The sequence below is a fragment of the Erythrolamprus reginae genome, chromosome 5, assembly GCF_031021105.1.
Source record: "Erythrolamprus reginae isolate rEryReg1 chromosome 5, rEryReg1.hap1, whole genome shotgun sequence".
Classification (NCBI taxonomy): domain Eukaryota; kingdom Metazoa; phylum Chordata; class Lepidosauria; order Squamata; family Dipsadidae; genus Erythrolamprus; species Erythrolamprus reginae.
This window is the reverse complement of record NC_091954.1, coordinates 32,640,834-32,661,464: the sequence shown is the minus strand read 5'-3', so window position 1 is coordinate 32,661,464 and position 20,631 is coordinate 32,640,834. Positions and strand designations below refer to the sequence as shown.

Here is a 20,631-nt window from a genome sequence, read left to right as displayed (position 1 = left end):
AGTCGAGGTGACTGGGGCACGTAGTTGTCTACCTGTCTGGGAAGAGTTTGATCTGGTGACACCTGATGAAGTGGACAAGGCCATCGGAGCTGTGAGTTCTGCCACCTGCTTACTGGATCCGTGTCCCTCCTGGTTGGTCTCGGCCAGCAGGGAGGTGACACGGAGCTGGGCCCAGGAGATTACCAACGCTTCCTTGGGGAGGGGAGTTTTTCCATCACTCTATAAAGAAGCGCTTGTGCGCCCCCTCCTCAAGAAGCCCTCCCTGGACCCAGCCATACTTAACAACTATCGTCCAGTCTCCAACCTTCCCTTTATGGGGAAGGTTGTCGAGAAGGTGGTGGCACTCCAGCTCCAGCGGTCCTTGGAAGAAGCTGATTATCTAGGTCCCCAGCAGTCGGGTTTCAGGCCTGGTTACAGCACGGAAACCGCTTTGGTCGCGTTGATGGATGATCTCTGGCGGGCCTGGGACAGGGGTTTATCCTCTGTCCTGGTGCTCCTCGATCTCTCAGCGGCTTTCGATACCATCGACCATGGTATCCTTCTGTGCCGGTTGGAGGGGCTGGGGGTGGGAGGCACTGTTCTTCAGTGGTTCTCCTCCTACCTCTCTGGCTGGTCGCAGTCGGTGTTAGTGGGGGGTCAGAGGTCGGCTCCGAGGTCTCTCCCTTGTGGGGTGCCTCAGGGGTCGGTCCTCTCCCCCTTGCTATTTAACATCTACATGAAACCGCTGGGTGAGATCATCCAAGGACATGGGGTGAGGTATCATCAATATGCCGATGATACCCAGCTTTACATCTCCACCCCACGCCCAGTCAACGAAGCGGTGGAAGTGATGTGCCGGTGCCTGGAGGCTGTTGGGGCCTGGATGGGTGTCAACAGACTCAAACTCAACCCGGATAAGGCGGAGTGGCTGTGGGTTTTTCCTCCCAAGGACAATTCCATCTGTCCGTCCATTACCCTGGGGGGGGGGAATTATTGACCCCCTCAGAGAGGGTCCGCAACTTGGGCGTCCTCCTCGATCCACAGCTCACATTAGAAAACCATCTCTCAGCTGTGACGAGGGGGGCGTTTGCCCAGGTTCGCCTGGTGCACCAGTTGCGGCCCTATCTGGACCGGGATTCATTGCTCACAGTCACTCATGCCCTCATCACCTCGAGGTTCGACTACTGTAATGCTCTCTACATGGGGCTACCTTTGAATAGTGTTCGGAAACTTCAGATCGTGCAGAATGCAGCTGCGAGAGCAGTCATGGGCTTACCTAGGTACGCCCATGTTTCACCATCACTCCGCAGTCTGCATTGGCTGCTGATCAATTTCCGGTCACAATTCAAAGTGTTGGTTATGACCTTTAAAGCCCTTCATGGCATCGGACCAGAATATCTCCGAGACCGCCTCCTGCCGCACGAATCCCAGCGACCGATTAGAGTGGGCCTTCTCCGGGTCCCGTCAACTAAACAATGCCGGTTGGCGGGTCCCAGGGGAAGAGCCTTCTCTGTGGCGGCGCCGGCTCTCTGGAACCAACTCCCCCCGGAGATTAGAACTGCCCCTACTCTTCCTGCCTTCCGAAAACTCCTTAAGACTCACCTTTGCCGTCAGGTATGGGGAAACTAAACATCTCCCCTGGGCATGTTAATTTATACATGGTATGCTTGTGTGTGTGTTTGCTATTACATGGGGTTTTTCTTAAATCGTTAAATATTTTAATTAATTGGATTGTTGTGACTGTTTTTACTTGTTGTGAGCCGCCCCGAGTCTTCGGAGAGGGGCGGCATACAAGTCCAACTAATAAATAAATAAATAAATTTAAAAAAAAAGAAATGGTGCATATTTCAATATAAAGAATCAATGTGTAATCTTGTCAAGACAAACTTGGCTTTTGTATATAGGAAGCAAAAACTTGCACATTGCTAAATAAATAATTGCACATGCCCACATCATCATGAAAAATGTAATTCCAAAACAAGAAGCTAGACTTTGAGGATGAACCTTTCAAATCACAAGGCAGAAAGCAACATGAAATCTCTTTGTCAATTTACATTAAGCATCAAATATCAAAATATACTTTAAATAAGCAAAAAGGACAAAACTTCTGGCTACAAGAAGCATCTGAGAAACTCAGCAGTAACAAAATGTTAAAGTCTCTGTGAATAGCCCAAACGACCAGAAAAATTTTAAACCACCTCTTTTTTCCCCATGATCACTCTTCTACACAAATTAGTACCACAGAAGGTCTCATCACAAAGACGGAAGGTATGGCAAGTAAAGTCTTACCTTTTGCTAATTCTGTAATGTGCAGTCTCCAAGACTCCCGTTACAGGGTTTGAAATGGTGGCTCGCCTCAGCTGTGAAGCGAACCAATCAGAACAGTCGAATTACAATGTACATATTGCATCACATTTATCTGACCATTCAGAAGCCGGGGGCGGAACCCCAATTTCAGTAAGGTTCTTTTCCATTAAGGAACAAAAACCACTAACACTGAACAAGAAACGTGGAATACGAAACAAATGAAGAATGTAAAAAATGATAATATTTAAGCATAATAGTTAATTTTTTGCCAAACCAATGCTATATTTTAAGTATAGAGTTAGAAAACAATATTGGCTTCTTTTGAAGTCGCAAGTGTTATACTATCATTCTGATCTGGGAAAGTGTTAAAAGTGCACATGAACACCCTACTCATTTCTTACCTTCCTGGTGGCCCTAAAAGAAAAGTAGGAATTATTGAGAAAGTCAATTAGATTAAAGCACTTTAAGTCCTCAGAGTTGCATTGTCCAAGCCAGCAGAGGCACAAAACTGTTTACAAGTAGTCCTTGACTTATGACCACATTAAGCCAAAAACCTCTGTTGCTAAACAAGATATTTGTTGAGCGATTTTTATCCCACTTTACAACCTTTCTTGCTACAGTTGTTAACCAGTAGTGGGTTCCTACCGAAACGGTAAATGACACCACACCGCTAGCAAAAGTTGAACTGCGTGCACAGCATTGGGTGTCTTGTGGGCACATGCACACGTGTTTTTGCTTCTGCGTAGGAAGCAAAATCTTATGAGGGAATGCGTGGAAGCAAAAAAATCACTAAAATCTCTCTCCTGTGCATGTTCCCCGGTGAGATTTTTCTTCCTGTGCATTCACAGAAGCAAAAACATGCTGGGGTTTCTGCGTGCACCCACAACACACCCGAAACTGCATGTGCAGCACACCGATGACAGCGGTAAGAGCAATCCGCCCTGTTGTTAACTAATACAGTTGTTAAGTGAATATGACTTCTCCATTGACTTCCCCCTTCTGCTTGTCAGAAGATCACAAAAGGTGATTACATCACTTCAGGACACTGCAATTGTCATAAATATGAACCAGTAGCCAGGTGTCCAGACAATTGTGCAACTACTGGGATGCTGCAACAGTCGTAAGTGTGAAAAACGGTTGTAAGTCACTTTATCAGTGCCATTATAACTTCAAATGGTCACTAAACAAATGGTTGTAAGTTGAGGATTACCTGCAGCAGCCATGAACAAAGAAAGAGCAACACCAGAAGCTGATTGCTGATGAAAGGCAATTTTTGGATTTACAGTAGTTACAAAAGGTGATAGGTAGAAAAACTTTAATCTAAACTTTTCAATTAAGAACTATAAATCCAAGCTTCCTTAAACTTTGACTAAACATGAATCTCTCTTTTTTTTTAAAAAAAAATGCCTTCATACAGAATGGACCAATCGGACATAACATTCTAGTAACTTGCTGCATAATGATTTAATCCTACAGAAATAAGAGTACAGTGATCCCCCGGGTATTGCGACCCCGATCATTGCGAAATGGCTATATGGCGATTTTGCAACCCGGAAGTAAAAACACCATCTGCGCATGCGCGCCCTTTTTTCTATGGGCACGCATGCGTAGATGGCGCCGGGCAGATCAGCTGCTGGGTGGCTTCCCTAGGTCTTCCCCCTCTTGCTGGCGGGAGGGCGAGCAGCGGGCATCAGCGAGGAGTTTCCCCACCGCCCACGCAAACTCCTCGCTGCCGCCCGCCCTTCGCCCGCCCACGCCGTTCATTCTCGCCGCTTCCCAGCTGAGTCCTGAAGCGAATTCGCTTCAGGACTCAGCTGGGAAGCGGCGAGAGCGAGCGCGAGCGAACGGCTTGTCCGCCGCCCGCTCGCGCATCGCCCGCCCACGCCGTTCATTCTCGCCGCTTCCCAGCTGAGTCCTGAAGCGAATTGGCTTCAGGACTCAGCTGGGAAGCGCGAGCGAACGGCGCCAGCGAACGGCTTGTCCACCGCCTGCCTGCCCGCTAGCGAGGAGCCGAAGATTGGGGGCCGCGCGGCTGTTTTAAAACGTCGCCGCCGGCATGGGGGGCTTGCCAGCACCCCCCGGACCCCCAACCCGGGTTTGGGGGGCTGCTAGGAAGCCCCCCATGCCGGCCGCGACGTTTTAAAACAGCCGCGCGGCTTGCCAACTGAGTCCCGAAGACAAACGTCAAAGGCGAACTTCCGCGTTTGTCTTCGGGACTCATTGGGAAGCCACGCGGCTGTTTTAAAACGTCGCCGCCGGCATGGGGGGGCTTGCCAGCACCCCCCGGACCCCCAACCCGGGTTTGGGGGGCTGCTAGGAAGCCCCCCATGCCGGCGGCGACGTTTTAAAACAGCCGCGCGGCTTCCCAATGAGTCCCGAAGACAAACGCGGAAGTTCGCCTTTGACGTTTGTCTTCGGGACTCAGTTGGCAAGCCGCACGGCTGTTTTAAAACATCGCCGCCGGCATGGGGGGCTTCCTAGCAGCCCCCCAAACCCGGGTTGGGGGTCCGGGGGGTGCTGGCAAGCCCCCCATGCCGGCGGCGACGTTTTAAAACAGCCGCGCGGCCCCCAATCTTCGGCTCCTCGCTAGCGCTGCGGAAGTAAAAACACCATCTGCGCATGCGCAGATGGTGTTTTTACTTCCGCAGCGCTACTTCGCTAAAACCCGATCATTGCTAGGGGTCCTGGAACGGAACCCTCGCAATGATCGGGGGATCACTGTATATACTATTGTACTGCACAGAAAGAATCAAGTACATAATTATCCATCATTAGAATTGTAGTTGAATCTACTATTAGAATTTGTGTTGACAAAATGTAACATTTGTCAGTTTGCCTGCAGTAAAGAATTCTTAAGCTTTAATAACAATAACAACAACAACAACAACAGAGTTGGAAGGGACCTTAGAAGTCTTCTAGTCCAACCCCCTGCTTAGGCAGAAAACCCTACACTACTTCAAACAAATGCCTACATTTTATTCAACATAATCATTGGATAAGTAACAATGATTCAAAGATCAGTCCCATTTGTTAATCTATTCTGCTTGGGCCTAACCAGACAAGCAAAAGCTCCTTTGCTATTTCAGAAATAAAATGAATATGCCATTACATAACAGACAGCAAGAAGCTATTTAGCAAGGACCAAGCAAACTGCAAACAGGAACCAAGTATCAGGGTGAGGAAGGTGGCCTTGTTCAAAGAATGTGGAAAATTTAGATTCTTTACCCTTGGTTTTGAAAGCTCTTTGACTTTTGCTATTTCTTCGTCGGAGATAATATCAAGAAAGCGAACGATCCGAGGGCGATCCCACTCATCTTCTTGCTTGACAGGTCCCAGGATGTAATACGGGTTCCTATGCCCATCTGCATAACGGCAAAACAGCTTCTTTTCTTTTCTAGGAGTCTACATGTTTGAAATAAAGGGAAAGCATTAGTAACTCAACACATTATTTTTCATCCACAAATATTCTGTAACATTGGTATTGCATAAAAGGGAGAAGCCAACTGTGCTTTTTCTAAAGGCAACTGGATGGACTTTGTTTTTTCCTTCAAGAGGTTTTGTTTCTCATCCCAGAAGCTTCTTCAGTTCTGAATGAATGGTGGGGAATGGATCACATGCCTGTCTGGATCACATTCCTCCGCCTGCCTCTGGCTGCTGCACGGCCAGGTCATCTGGTCATTAGCACTCCTTCTGAGAGTAGCTGAAGCCACGTGGCCTCTCTGTCCTCAGGGTCACCTGAATAGTGCAAATAGATGTGGAACTTTCTTGGAACTGCTAAAAAGGCACCTTTAGGATAACCGTGACCTGTATGCAGTGAAGGGCTACCAAAAGTTTTGCTACCACACTGTGGGTGTGGCTTATGCATTTTCTTTCAACATCTTTCAGTACAAATTGGGTGCTCTGGGGTGAAGCTCCATTTTCACTACCCCACTGCATTCTCCCCCGTCCAGGCAGTAGCCCACCCATGCCTGTATGATTGAGAATCTCCAAAGACACACCCCATGTCCCCCCCCCCCCCCCCAAATAAGAACTGGTCTTATTTTTGGTTTTCCCCCTCCTTCAAAATAAGCATTATTTTATGTTATTTTTTTTTAATTTAAATTTATAGGCTGCCCATCTCCTGACGGACTCAGGGAGGCATACAGCAATAAAAAAATACAAAATTTAAACCCCCAATATTAAAAGCATCCATACAACTCTCATTCATTACTGCTGGCCAGAGTAGTGTGTATCTGTCAACAGCCCTAGGCCTGCTGGCAAAGCCATGTTTTTAAAGCCTTTCGGAAGGCCAGGAGGGTGGGGGCCGTGCAAATCTCTGGGGAGTTGATTCCAGAGGACGAGAGCCGCCACAGAGAAAGTCCTTCCCCAACACCCTGCTAGTCGCCATTGCTTGGCTGACAGGACCTGGAGAAGGCCGACCCTATGGGTCCTAATTAGTCGTGTGTGAGGCAGAAGATGTGTGAGGCAGAAGACAGTACTGTAAATAATCCAGTCCTAAGCCATATAGGGCTTATTTTGGGGGAAGCACAATATCAGGGGGATCTGCCCGGGAGATAGTGGGATGGATTGGGTGGGCAGTCGCAGGAGGCTCATCTTCCCATCTCTTGGCTTGTCTGTGGCCCGCGCAGTACATGTCCGGATCACATTCCTTCCTCCCGCCTCTGCATGCTGCTTGGACAAGAAGTCAACACACCTGAGCTATGCAGGCTGCGGCTGAATATCATCGCCCCCCATGTCGATGCCTCCAGTGTTGGCCATGCCACACACATACACCCACTCCTGACAACCATAACTACAGCTTATTTTTGGAATAGTACTTTGCCGTTATGTGATGTATCACAATGTATTTTCCCTTTGTAGATGGGGTGGTGATGACCTGCATGTGATTCACCCAGCCGATGAGTTTGATATCTGTTATATAAGGAGCATGCTAAAAAAATCAGGTAGGGCTTATTTTCAGGGTAGGTCTAATTTTTAGAAAAACACGGTAAAAGGGAGAACCTACCATTTTAAGACCTTCACCACGGCATAATTTTTCATACTTCTGTCTCTCGGGCAGATAATCTTTGCCAGGCTCTCTTTTCTGAATCTTCACTTTTTTTCCAGTCTGGTCATCTGTGTTGGCCACAGAGCCATTGGCTTCTTTTTCTTTAATCATGATGTATTCAAAATATTTCAAATTTCCATTTGCTCTCTGATGCTCGGGCTCTGTTGGAAAAGCAGGCAGACGACTGGTTAACCCCATGGGGAAAAGCTATTTTTAAGATATTTTTTTTGTCCTTTTGTTTGAGTTCAGTTGTTATTAAAAATCTGATGAAATTTGTATAGGTCAGCAACTAATCCGCCACAGAGAAGGTCCTTCCACGACACCCTGCTAGTCACCATTGCTTGGCTGATGGGACCTGGAGAAGGCCGACCCTGTGTGGGTCCTAATTAGTCGTGTGTTCTCACAGAGAGTTGGGCCAGACCAGTGCTTCTCAATTATTTTTTCAGCCCTCCCTAGGAAATAGTAAGCATTTCTTGCCCTCCCCCCAACTCTCTACTGAGACAACTGTTTGCAATATTCAGCACATTTTCGCTGAAAAAACTCAAGCGACTTCTCAGTGTGATTGGGCTGTAATGTGTTTAAGTGACACCTTAATTTATTTGGCTTCATTCTGTTCATTGCCAACATTTTTAGATACAGTAAATATACCAATCTTTCCTCATCTCCCACTGTAGTAACAGTGAAGCCAAGCACTAAATGCTCTTTGTCATATTTTTTATCATATAAGCTATTTTTAAGAGATTTTTTTTGTCCTTTTGTTTGAGTTCAATTGTTGTTAAAAATCTGATGAAATTTGTATGTCAGCAGCTAATCCACCACAGAGAAGGTCCTTCCCCGACACCCTGTTAGTTGCCATTGCTTGGCTGACGGGACCTGGAGAAGGCCAACCCTGTGGGTCCTAATTAGTCGTGTGTGAGGCAGAAGACATGTGAGGCAGAAGACAGTACTATAAATAATCCGGTCCTAAGCCATGTATGGCTTATTTTTGGGGAAGCACAATATCAGGGGGATCATCCCACTTATGTCAGCTGGAATGTATCTCTATTTTCATATATAAATACCCAAATCACCGAAGCAAATGGCATGTAAAGTGAAGGGGGGGGATGAATTAATGCTTCCTAAACACATTTGTAGTTACAGGGATACCCAGCAGCATTCTGTCCTTCATTCACTCCACTGCATTAATTAGTTTGAAAAGCCTGTACATCCAAGTGGGAAATGTCTGAGTTAAAGCAGTGCAAACATGCTAAATACAAGAAAGATTAACCTACCCAATTCAAGTAACCGTTTGGTGAGCATCATTGCTTTGTCCAAGTCCCCCTGCTGGTATATAGCATAACTCAAATAATCAAGAACAGAAACTTTGCTGATTGAAGAGGAAACCTCTCCCGCATCCAACTGTTTCAGAGCTTGCTCCATCCACAATTCAGTATGATAGTAGTCTGCTTCAGTATAGGCAATCTTTCCCAACTCAAAGCAATCTTCGGCAGTTAGAAATACCTTATGTTTCACTCCTAGTGGGAAAAAAGAACCAGCAACAGCTGTTAAAAACCCCTTGAAATCATGTGATTTTTTTTGTATTTATGTTTTCCCCCCTGCAGCATAGTTTAATTCTTATGCCCTCTTTGATAAAACTACAATATAAGAGTATAAGATGCACCAGAGTATAAGATGCACCTAGATTTTAGAGGAGGAAAACAAGGAAAAAGTATTCTGAACCAAATGGTGTAGTAATACTGTATATTATTTAATAAAATACCAGCATAGCAGAATACTTTTTACAAACATGTATACTTTTTACAACCAAGTACACTTTTTACATATTCAAACTTGACAGGCTTTAAGACTTGTGGACTTCAACTCCCAGAATTCCTCCTCCAGTTATGCTAGCTCAGGAATGATAGTTGAAGTCCACAAGTATTAAACTTGCCAAGTTTGAAGATCCTTGTACCCCTAATCTAGGGAGCTTCAAACTTGACAGGCTTTAAGACTAGTGGAACTACCATAATTCCTCCTCCAGTTGCGTTAGATGGGGTAATTAGAAAGCAAAAACACCCAAATTTTTGCAAAGTTTTGTTCGCAGAAAAGGGCTTAACAAAGGGTCTGGGAAGCCTGCAGAGGGCTCCTAGGCGCCGGGGGATGGAAAAAATGCCCTAGTTTTTGTGAAAAATGGGCCATTTTTTGCTTGCTTTTTCACAAAAATGGAATGGGCAAAGGATCTGGGAAGCCTGCAGAGAGCTTCTGGGTGCTGGGTGATGGCAAAAATACCTCTATTTTTGTCATATACATTCATACATACATACATACATACATACATACATACATACATACATACATACATACATGTCTTATATGTATATAAGACATATATACATATGTCTTATATCTCTCACATATGTCTTATACTCTGAAAAATACTGTAGATAGACAGTAAGAAATCTTCAAAAAACCCACCCTTTTTCAGTATTTTAAAATGACTAATACACAGAGATGGATTACATCATAGAGTGTTCTGAAAAAAAAGTGTAATATATAATGCCATTTCCATCTCAGCTTTGGTGGTTGATAGCAGCAAGACTAAGGTTAACCCCCACCCCCCGAAGATGCACAGAACAAAAAAAACTGTATCAGTTTTATAACATTGTATAACAAATACTAAAAAAAAAAATCAATGACACCTATGGTAATAACCCAAATGTATTTGTTTTCACACATTGTGATGCCCAGAGTTTTATTTAGTTATAGAATAAATTCACCCAGAGATCCTTTGATCCTACACATAAAAAGTGCCTGCATGTTACTGTCATTATTGTTTCTAAGTAAAACTGATATTTTTAATGGAGAAAGAATTATTGTATATTTTCTTTTTTTATATAATTATTCTTTTCTTCTGTTCTTTATACTTTTACTGCAGTAAAATCCCATATAAATGTGCTCTGTCCCTCTGAAACAAAACATTAAGGAAGCATTTACTGTCATTTACATACCTGGAAGATTTCCCCTTGAGATCGTGTCAGTATCTAAATTATATGTATCCTGGAGTCGCAAGAGAGCTTTTCCCGCACCAGTCTGATCTTCATCATCAGGGAAATATAGCCGTTGAATTGTCATGTTGGAAATAAACCCTAAAAATAATTTTAAAAGGGGGTTCTTGCAGTAGATAAATGACTGACTGGTCTGCTCACACACCAGCATTACAAATAAAATAATTTTAAATAATGCTAAAAACAAAAAACAGAGATATTATATGATTAGTGGTGAATTAACAATGGGCACTTAGAGTCTGCCTAATCTTATTTATTAATTTTATTTATTTATTGGATTTATATGCCGCCCCTCTCTGAAGACTCTTGCATACAGTATAACAATGATTACAGGACTGGAGACTAAAACATATGAAGAACAGTTACAGGAACTGGGCATGGCTAGTCTAGCGGAGAGAAGGACCAGGGGAGACATGATAGCAGTCTTCCAATATTTGAGGGGTTGCCACAGAGAGGAAGGGGTCAAGCTATTTTCCAAGGCACTCGAAAGCAGGCAAGGAATAATGGATGGAAACTGAAGGAGAGATAACCTATAAATAAGGAGAAATTTTCTGACAGTGAGAACAATCAACTCATGGAACAGCTTACCTTTAGAGCTTCATCACTGGAGGCTTTCAAGAAGAGATTGGACTGCCATTTGCCAGAAATGGTGTAGGGTCTCCGGCTTGGGCATGGGGTTGGACTAGATGATCTACAAGGTCCCTTCCAATTCTGTTAATCTAATCTAAAAAACTACATTAGACTGATCTGACTACAGTACTGTACATAGAAGAGATCCATTTTTCCTGGGTATTTTATCAGGTGAGATGTTACAAAGTGGTGTATTAAATACAGTGGTACCTCGGTACTCGAACGCTTTGGTTCTTGCACATTTCGGATAATGAACAAAATTTTTGGCAAAAATTTGCTTCGGTATCTGAACAAAAATTCAGATACCGAACAGCCAGAAAAAATTTTGTTCATTATCCGAAATGTTACCGCCAGGGGCTGCTACAATCCCAGCAGCTTCAGGGGGCTGAGGAGTTCTATAATTCCTCCAAGCTGCAGGAAGGGTGGGGGCTGCTGCAATCTCGGCAGCTTCGGGGGGCTCCTTTCCTCATTGCTTCTTCTTGTTACCTGTAAGCAGCTGCAAAAACTTTCTCCTTCCCGGCGGTGGCTTCCCTTCGAGTAGCAACAGCACTGGGAACGTCACGTGATGAAGGGAAGCCGCCGGAGCCATCTCAGCAGTTGCCGCCGCTCCAGCAGCTTCCCTTCATTACGTGACGTTCCCGGCGCTGTTGTTCCTCGAAGGGAAGCAGCCACCGGGAAGGAGAAAGTTTTTGCAGCTGCTTACAGGTAATAAGAGGAAGCAATGAAGAAAGGAGCCCCCCCGAAGCTGCCGGGATTGCAGCAGCCCCCACCCTTCCTGCAGCTTGGAGATCTTATTATAGAGTTCCTCAGCCCCCTGAAGCTGCTGGGATTGTAGCAGCCCCCACCCTTCCTGCAGCTTGGAGTACAGAATGTATTTATCCCATTGGAAATAAAGAAAATAGATTTAATTGGTTCCCAGCGAGTTAACAGGGGCTGGGAACCAATTAAATCCATTTCCATTATTTCCTATGGGATAAATAAATTCAGTACTCGACCAAATCGGTTCTCAACCACACTTCTGGAACGAATTGTGGTCGAGTACCGAGGTACCACTGTATTTTATTTTATTTTTTAAACAGAGGGCTGCCTGCTGGCTGGCTGAACCAATCAGCGCTTTTTATTCTCAAGCTTTGCAAAGTAGACCTTGGTGAAAACAGCTTGCTTAAATTAAGTATTTTAATTTAAGCAAGCTGTTTCCACCAATGTTCGCTTTGCAGAGCTTGAGAATAAAAAGCACTGATTGGTTCAGCCAGCCAGCAGCCCTCTATTTAAAGAGAGTTTGCCGGGCTGGCCTTTTGCTTTACTTCTAATAAAGAGCTATTAATCACACATCTGCCTCATGCCTCTTCAGTAAAAGAACTCAACAGGCCCAATTTCAGCCTGCTTTTTCTCCCCATCTTTGTCCATATTTATCCTGCTCTTCCTCCTCTCTGCTGCTTCCAAACTGATGCCTGGCTCACGATTGCTTTAGGCATGGCTAAATCAGGATCTAATACCAGATTTTTTGGAGGGCAGGAAGGGATAATATGAACGTCTGCAGCCTTCTTGTTATAAATCACCTTCTTTTTGATAATCAAAGTGATATTAGTTTGTAAGCAAAATGGGTTACAGGTGAAATGCGTACTGTACATAACTGGAATAAGGTTTAAAGTATTGTTATGGTTCGGTAGCCATTTCTTTGACTATTACTGGAATACACGGGAGCATTATAATTTTTTTAAAAAATATACTTTATTAATTTATTAAAAATGGTAAAGGGGAATGGGAATACAAAAAGAAAAATAGGAGGGGTGTGAGGCAAGAAATCCTTTTACATAATAACATATATATATATTGTTGTATATTCATTTCAACCATTTATCTATAGATATTTATATTATATTCAGTATCCGTGTTTACATAGTCTTATATCTATAAAATATAGTAGTTTTAAGAATAAAGTAGTGCTTTGATGTATGTATTAGTAAGTAGGTAATATAGTGAAGATTTTAGATGAGGTAGGAAAGGGGGGGTAGTACCTGCAAGATAGTGACAACTTAGTTTTGGTTGTTTATTAGTTTTATGGTTAAAATATGTTTGTGAGTTATATTGTTAACATATTGTCAATAGTTATCAGTTGGATTAAACTCAGACAAAGATTGTGTTTCAGTTTTAGTCAGAATTTCTGTTGTGTATATTTTTCTTTTGTTTTAACCCTGCTGTTCTGTTCGGGTCCTATGTGACCAGAAACCAAGTTTGAGTCCCCGGTAAAACATTTTCCCTGCATATCTGAAACTTGAAATTTCATGACTTTTCATCATTTCAGGGGTTCTCTCTATGAGAATTTTTTTTTGGGGGGTGGGGGGCTTAGTTTTTGCTGGGCAAAAAAACTTCCTTAATGTTATGTTCGGGTCACATACGACCCGGACTGAAAACTCTTCATTTGAAGTGCTTATGTTTGGTCAATTTGAAAACTTTTTTCACTTGGAAAGTAGTCTGAACATTTCTGCACACAATGATATGAAAATTGAAATGAAAAAAGTAAATCTTATTGGTTTATTTTGCTGATATAATGCACGCCCCCCCCCCCGTTTTTGTGATTTTTTTTCCAATTTATGGATAGTTTTGCAAAATCCATTCCATTTTACTAAAGTTGGTGTGGGATTGGTAGCTTGAACATTTCTGAATATAAGAAAAATATAAAGGAACTGAAAAAAATGATTCTTATTGGTTTTTTAACATCAGAAATAAGCCCCCCCCCCCTCGGCTGCTTGCAACCATTTTCACTTTTTATTTTTTTATGCTCCAAATCCGAAATATTCTTTAAAATCTTAGGCATTCATTTACTCAATTTAACAATGCTGATCATCAAAAAATATTTTTGGGGTGGTGGCTAATTGTTTTCTGGGCAAAAAAAAATCATCACTTCGAGTCTGTTTCTGTTCGTATGTGACAGGACCAAAAAGAATTTTTTTAGGTACTTGAATTTGATCTTTTTGAAAACTTTTTCAACTGGAAAACTAGTTTGAACATTTATGAACATAATGATATGAAAATTGAACTGGAGAAATTGAGACTTATATTTTTATTTTGATCAAAAAGCCCCTCCCCCCATCCTTTCTGAATTTCGTGTCAATTTCTATTTTTTAGGGCTACAAATCCCTAAGGAATTTTCCCCCAAAAGGTTTGATATACTAAACTGAACATTTCTGAATATAAGAAAAATATAAATGAACTGGAAAAAATGGTTCTTATTGGTTTATTTTTGCCACAAAAGGGCCACCCCCCCTCGGCCTTGCTGTGTGCCATTATTGTCACTTTTAATACATATTTGGCTAGAAATATTTGGAATATCCTTTTGAAACAATCCTGAACATAAGAAAAATAGAAATGAACTGAAAAAAATGATTCTTATTGGTTTATTTATGAATATAAAACCATATTGTCTTGTACTCGAGTATAAGCCTACTCGAGTATAAGCCTATTTGAGTATAAGCATGGGGGCCCATTTATGTGCAAAATAAACCAATATGCATCAATTTTTCCAGTTCAATTTTCATATCATTATGTTCAGAAATATTCAAGCTACAAATCCCACACCAACTTTAGTAAAATAGAATGTATTTTGCTAGCAAAACTATCCATAAAGTGAAGACTATTTCAAAAAAACAGGGGGGGGGCATGCATTTCATCAACAAAATAAACCAATATGCATCAATTTTTCCAGTTCAATTTTCATATCATTATGTTCAGAAATGTTCAAGCTACCAATCCCATACCAACTTTAGTAAAATAGAATGGATTTTGCAAGCAAAACTATCCATAAATTGAAAACAAATTCACAAAAACGGGGGGGGGCATGCAATATATCCGCAAAATAAACCAATAAGATTTACTTTTTTCATTTCAATTTTCATATCATTGTGTGCAGAAATGTTCAGACTACGTTCCAAGTGAAAAAAGTTTTCAAATTGACCAAACATAAGCACTTCAAATGAAGAGTTTTCGGTCCGGGTCGTATGTGACCCGAACATAACATTACGAAGTTTTTTCGAACAGAACATGGGACAAGTAGTTTTAATTGGTTTTTATTTTGTTGTTTTTGAGATTAGATAGCCATCTGTACCACTTCTCCCAAGCCTTGCAGAACTCAGAATCGTTTTTATTTTGTATTTCCATTGTTATTTTTGATAATTCAGCGCATTCCATGATTTTACTAATAATGGTTAAGTTTGTCGGAGTATTTTCTTTTTTCCATTGTTGTGCGTATGTTAGTCTGGCGGCTGTCAGTATTTGAATAATGAGGTATCTGTCTTCTTTGTTTATTTTCTGTCTGAAAATGCCTAAAAAGAACAGTTCTGGTTTGATTGTGATCTTTAACGATATGACTTGGTCCATTATTCTTTTAATTTCTCTCCAAAATTTTTGGGCGTACGTACAAGTCCACCACAAATGATAGTACGTTCCCTGATTCTTCTTGCATTTCCAACATAGAGATGATATGTTTGGATACATTTTAGAGAGCCTAGCTGGTGGAAGGTGCCATCTGTATATCATTTTATATAGGTTTTCCTTATAGGATACGGTGGGTGTCAATTTATAATTAATCATAAATATTTTTTCCCACTCTGTAAGTTTTATTACATATACGAAGTTTTGTGTCCATGCAATCATGGATCCTTTTACTTGCTCTTCTATAGTGTCCTGTTTTAATAGATAGCTATATAGTTTGGAGATCATTTTTATGTTAGGTCCAAATAATATTAAGTCAAGAGGGTTAGGGTTTTGAAAGCCGAGAGTATTTTTGTGTTGTTTGTATTTTTTTGTTTATTTTTGTATATGTAAACCAGTCTATAAGTATTCCATTTTCTTCTAGTTGTTGCCTAGTAAGGATATTGTCATTAGGATCTAGTAGTTTAGAATAGGTTATTATTTTTGGTGCTGAAAGAGCAGTCTGGTAGGTAAAGGATTCAATTGGGGATATCCATTTTGGAATTGCTAAATAGTGGGGGGGGGGTTTAATCTGTTGCCATGTCGATATTAGTGTATTTGTGTAATATATTAGTGTAATGATTTTTAAAGTATTTTGGTATTTTGTTTGGTTCTGTCATTAAGAATGAGTGCCATCCTGACTGCAAATTGAATCCTTCTAAAGAAAGTAGTCTTGTGTTTTGAAGGGTTATCCAGTCTTTGATTCTAGTTAAAATAGTGGCTTGATAGTAGAGGTAAAAGTTAGGGAGGCCAAAGCCTCCTTTTGACCTATGGTCTTGCAGGTTTTTTAGTTTTATTCTTGCCTTTTTTTTTTTTGTCCAAATGAATTTCCGAATTAATTTATGCAGTTGTTCAAAGAATGACTTGTTCAGTTTAATAGGAGCTACCTGGAATAAATATAAATATCTGGGGAAAATATTTGATTTTATTGCGGCAATTTTACCCATCAGTGATAATTTTAAATTTATCCATCTAGTTAGATCTTTTTGTATGTCATGTGTAAGTTTATCGTAGTTGTCTTTTTTTAAGGTGCTATTATTTGCTGAGATCGTGATGCCAAGATATTTAATTTTTTTCACTGTTTTTACTTTGAGTTCTGTTCTATTGTCATATTTTTGGTTATAATTTTGGTTTTGTCTAAATTAATTTTGAGACCAGTTATTTCCCCAAATCTATACAGTTCATTCATTACTTGTCCACCTGTCTGGGAAGAGTTTGATCTGGTGACACCTGATGAAGTGGACAGGGCCATTGGAGCTGTGAGTTCCGCCACCTGTTTACTGGATCCGTGTCCCTCCTGGTTGGTTTCGGCCAGCAGGGAGGTGACACGGAGCTGGGCCCAGGAGATTACCAATGCTTCCTTGGGGAGGGGAGTTTTTCCAACACTCTATAAAGAAGCGCTCGTGCGCCCCCTCAAGAAGCCTTCCCTGGACCCAGCCGTACTTAATAACTATCGTCCAGTCTTTTAGGTAAAAGGCTATATGTTAAGTAGAATCTGTGATGTAAATATGAAAAATAAATTACAATCACTCTTTCAGTAATATTTGTTCAAGATAGAGCCAAGGATTAATAGATAGATAAATAAGTAAAAAATTTTGAATCCTCTTGTACGGGTGGTGGGGGTGACGGGGTGTGTGTGTTGTTAGGTGACGGGCACATGCACTGTGCACTGTTATATGTTTGTTTTATGTAAACCTATAAAACCAATAAAAATTATTTTTTTAAAAAAAATAATAACTATCGTCCAGTCTCCAACCTTCCCTTTATGGGGAAGGTTGTTGAGAAGGTGGTGGCACTCCAGCTCCAGCGGTCCTTGGAAGAAGCCGATTATCTAGGTCCCCAGCAGTCGGGTTTCAGGCCCGGTTACAGCACGGAAACCGCTTTGGTCACGTTGATGGATGATCTCTGGCGGGCCCGGGACAGGGGTTTATCCTCTGTCCTGGTGCTCCTCGACCTCTCAGCGGCTTTCGATACCATCGACCATGGTATCCTTCTGCACCGGCTGGGGGGGTTGGGAGTGGGAGGCACTGTTCTCCAGTGGTTCTCCTCCTACCTCTCTGGCCGGTCGCAGTCGGTGTTAGTGGGGGGTCAGAGGTCGGCTCCGAGGTCTCTCCCTTGTGGGGTGCCTCAGGGGTCGGTCCTCTCCCCCCTGCTATTTAACATCTACATGAAACCGCTGGGTGAGATCATCCAAGGACATGGGGTGAGGTATCATCAATATGCTGATGATACCCAGCTTTACATCTCCACCCCATGCCCAGTCAACGAAGCGGTGGAAGTGATGTGCCGGTGCCTGGAGGCTGTTGGGGCCTGGATGGGTGTCAACAGACTCAAACTCAACCCGGATAAGACAGAGTGGCTGTGGGTTTTGCCTCCCAAGGACAATCCCATCTGTCCGTCCATTACCCTGGGGGGGGGAATTATTGACCCCCTCAGAGAGGGTTCGCAACTTGGGCGTCCTCCTCGATCCACAGCTCACATTAGAAAACCATCTCTCAGCTGTGGCGAGGGGGGCGTTTGCCCAGGTTCGCCTGGTGCACCAGTTGCGGCCCTATCTGGACCGGGACTCATTGCTCACAGTCACTCATGCCCTCATCACCTCGAGGTTCGACTACTGTAATGCTCTCTACATGGGGCTACCTTTGAAAAGTGTTCGGAAACTTCAGATCGTGCAGAACGCAGCTGCGAGAGCAGTCATGGGCTTACCTAGGTATGCCCATGTTTCACCATCACTCCGCAGTCTGCATTGGCTGCCGATCAATTTCCGGTCACAATTCAAAGTGTTGGTTATGACCTTTAAAGCCCGTCATGGTATTGGGCCAGAATATCTCCAAGACCGCCTCCTGCCGCACGAATCCCAGCGACCAATTAGGTCCCACAGAGTGGGCCTTCTCCGGGTCCCGTCAACTAAACAATGTCAGTTGGCGGGCCCCAGGGGAAGAGCCTTCTCTGTGGCGGCACCGGCTCTCTGGAACCAACTCCCCCCCGGAGATTAGAACTGCCCCTACTCTTCCTGCCTTCCGTAAACTCCTCAAAACCCACCTTTGTTGTCAGGCATGGGGGAATTGAATCATCTCCCCCTGGGCATGTTTAATTTATACATGGTATGCTTGTGTGCGTGTCTGTTAGTATATGGGGTTTTTTAAAGCTTTAAATATTTTAACTGTTTGGATCATTTATGATTAGTACTACTTGCTGTGAGCCGCCCCGAGTCTTCGGAGAGGGGCGGCATACAAATCCAAATAATAAATAAATAAATAAATAAATAAATAAATAAATTAAAATGTGGGCTGTTTTGAGTGGATCTTGAATTGTGAATACTATGTTGTCTGCAAAAGCTTGAAGTTTAAAGTGTTCCTTTTTTATTTTGAGTCCGTTTATTTCTTCATTGTTTCTTATGATTTTTAGTAGTGTTTCTATGGCAAGTATAAAGATTAGGGGTGCTAAGGGATATCCCTGACGTACACCTCTCATTACTGTTATTTCTTCTGTAATAGATTTGTTGAAGAGTATTTTTGCTGATTGTTGGGAATAGATAGATTTTATTAGGTTAAGAAAGTTGTCTCCAAATTTCATATGTTCTATTTGTGTTATGAAATATTCGCCGTATAGAGAATCAAAAGCTTTTTTAAGATCTATAAATATGAGAGCCATTGGTTTATCAGAGTTTTCCTTGTAATATTCTAAAGTGTTGAGTATAGTGCGGGTATTATTACTGATGTTTGTTGTTGGCAGGAATCCATTTTGGTCTGGATGGATAATGTTATTCAGGATCTTTTTAAAACGTTCTGCAATTATTGTTGAAAAATTTTTATAGTCCGTATTTAATAAAGAGATTGGTTGGTAATTTTCCAAATATTTTTTGTCTTTATTTTCTTTTGGTATGATAGTGATGTAGGCTTCGGACCATGTTTTAGGAAGCTTGCCTTGTTGTAAGGCCTCATTATATAGTTTTAGCATAAGTGGTTCTAGTATGTCCTGATGGTGTTTATAAAATTCCGAGGGGATACCTTCGGGTCCTGGGGTTTTATTGTTATGTTGTTTTGCAATGGCCAGTTTGATTTCTGTAGAAGTTATGTTCCTATTTAATTTGGTTCTTTCTTCATCCGTTATCTGTAATGTTTCATTTTGAGCTAGGTATTCCCTAATTGCAGAGTTGTCTGGTTTGTCTGAGTTATATAATTCCTGATAAAAATGTTTTATTATGTTTTTCTTTTCTTCTGTGTTCGTTTTCAACAGGCCCGAGTTATCATAAAGGGATTCTATGGTTTTTTCAGCTTTCTGTTGCGCCAATTTGAAAGCCAGCCAGCGGCTGGGTTTGTTTGCAAATTCAAAATTTAATTGTTTTAAAATTTTGAATTTGGCAGTAAGTTGTTGTTGAGTTTCTAAATTTATTTCATGTTTTATAGTTTTAATTTTAATTAGTGTTGTTGTCATCTGGGTATTGTTGTAGAGTTGTTTCTGCTTCCTTCTGTTTATTAGTGTACGCTGAGTAGGATATGTATATTCCACGTATGTAGGCTTTCATTGTATCCCAAACTATCTGTAATGTTGTGTTTCCTTCACTATTAGTCGTTATAAAGAGTGGTAGTTCGTTTTCTATCTTAGTTTTGAAATGTTTTTTATTTATAGTGGAGTAGTTCATAGTCCATCTTTGGCGTGTTATAATATCCTGGTTGTTGAGAGTTAGAAGTATGGGGTGGTGATCAGCCCAGGAGGCAGGTAAAATCCTTATTTCTTTTGTTTGGTTTATGATATAAGAATTGGACCAAGCCATATCGATGTGTGGCCAAGATTTGTGTGGGTGTGAAAAGAAGGTGTATTGTGTTTTTTCCGGATGATGCGTTCTCCATATATCCTTAAGTGCAAATTCGTATGTTAGATGATCAAATGTGGCTGGGAGAGTTTTTCTTGAACAGTGTTGTTTGCTACTCTTATGGTCTTTGTTTTTATTTTGTATCGCATTGAAGTCACCTATAATAATGAAGTTTGTTAGGTTCATTTCAAGTATTTTTTGTGTAGTTGTGTGTAGAATGCAGTTTGATTGACAGTGGCTGCATAGATTCCTATTATTATTAGATGTTCATTTCTGATCGTTATTTGACCGTCGGATTCTTCATATATAAGTTTTGGTCTGTATTGGGTTTTGACGTA

General features: G+C 41.8%; 1 protein-coding gene across 5 annotated transcripts in view; it reads right to left on the bottom strand.

Annotated features, from left to right (window-relative positions):
- P4HA1 (prolyl 4-hydroxylase subunit alpha 1) overlaps window positions 1-20,631 on the bottom strand; it is a 113,130-nt gene that overhangs the window by 52,131 nt on the left and 40,368 nt on the right. For 3 of the 5 annotated variants that reach the window (XM_070752328.1, XM_070752325.1, XM_070752327.1), the window contains exons 5-9: window positions 10,321-10,458; window positions 8,605-8,847; window positions 7,292-7,494; window positions 5,512-5,688; window positions 2,269-2,339 (exon numbers count right to left, since the gene is read on the bottom strand). In XM_070752328.1, coding sequence (XP_070608429.1) covers window positions 2,269-2,339; window positions 5,512-5,688; window positions 7,292-7,494; window positions 8,605-8,847; window positions 10,321-10,458 — 832 coding nt within the window. The remainder of the gene's footprint in view (window positions 1-2,268; window positions 2,340-5,511; window positions 5,689-7,291; window positions 7,495-8,604; window positions 8,848-10,320; window positions 10,459-20,631) is intronic. The other 2 variants (XM_070752326.1, XM_070752329.1) reach the window with 1 other exon arrangement.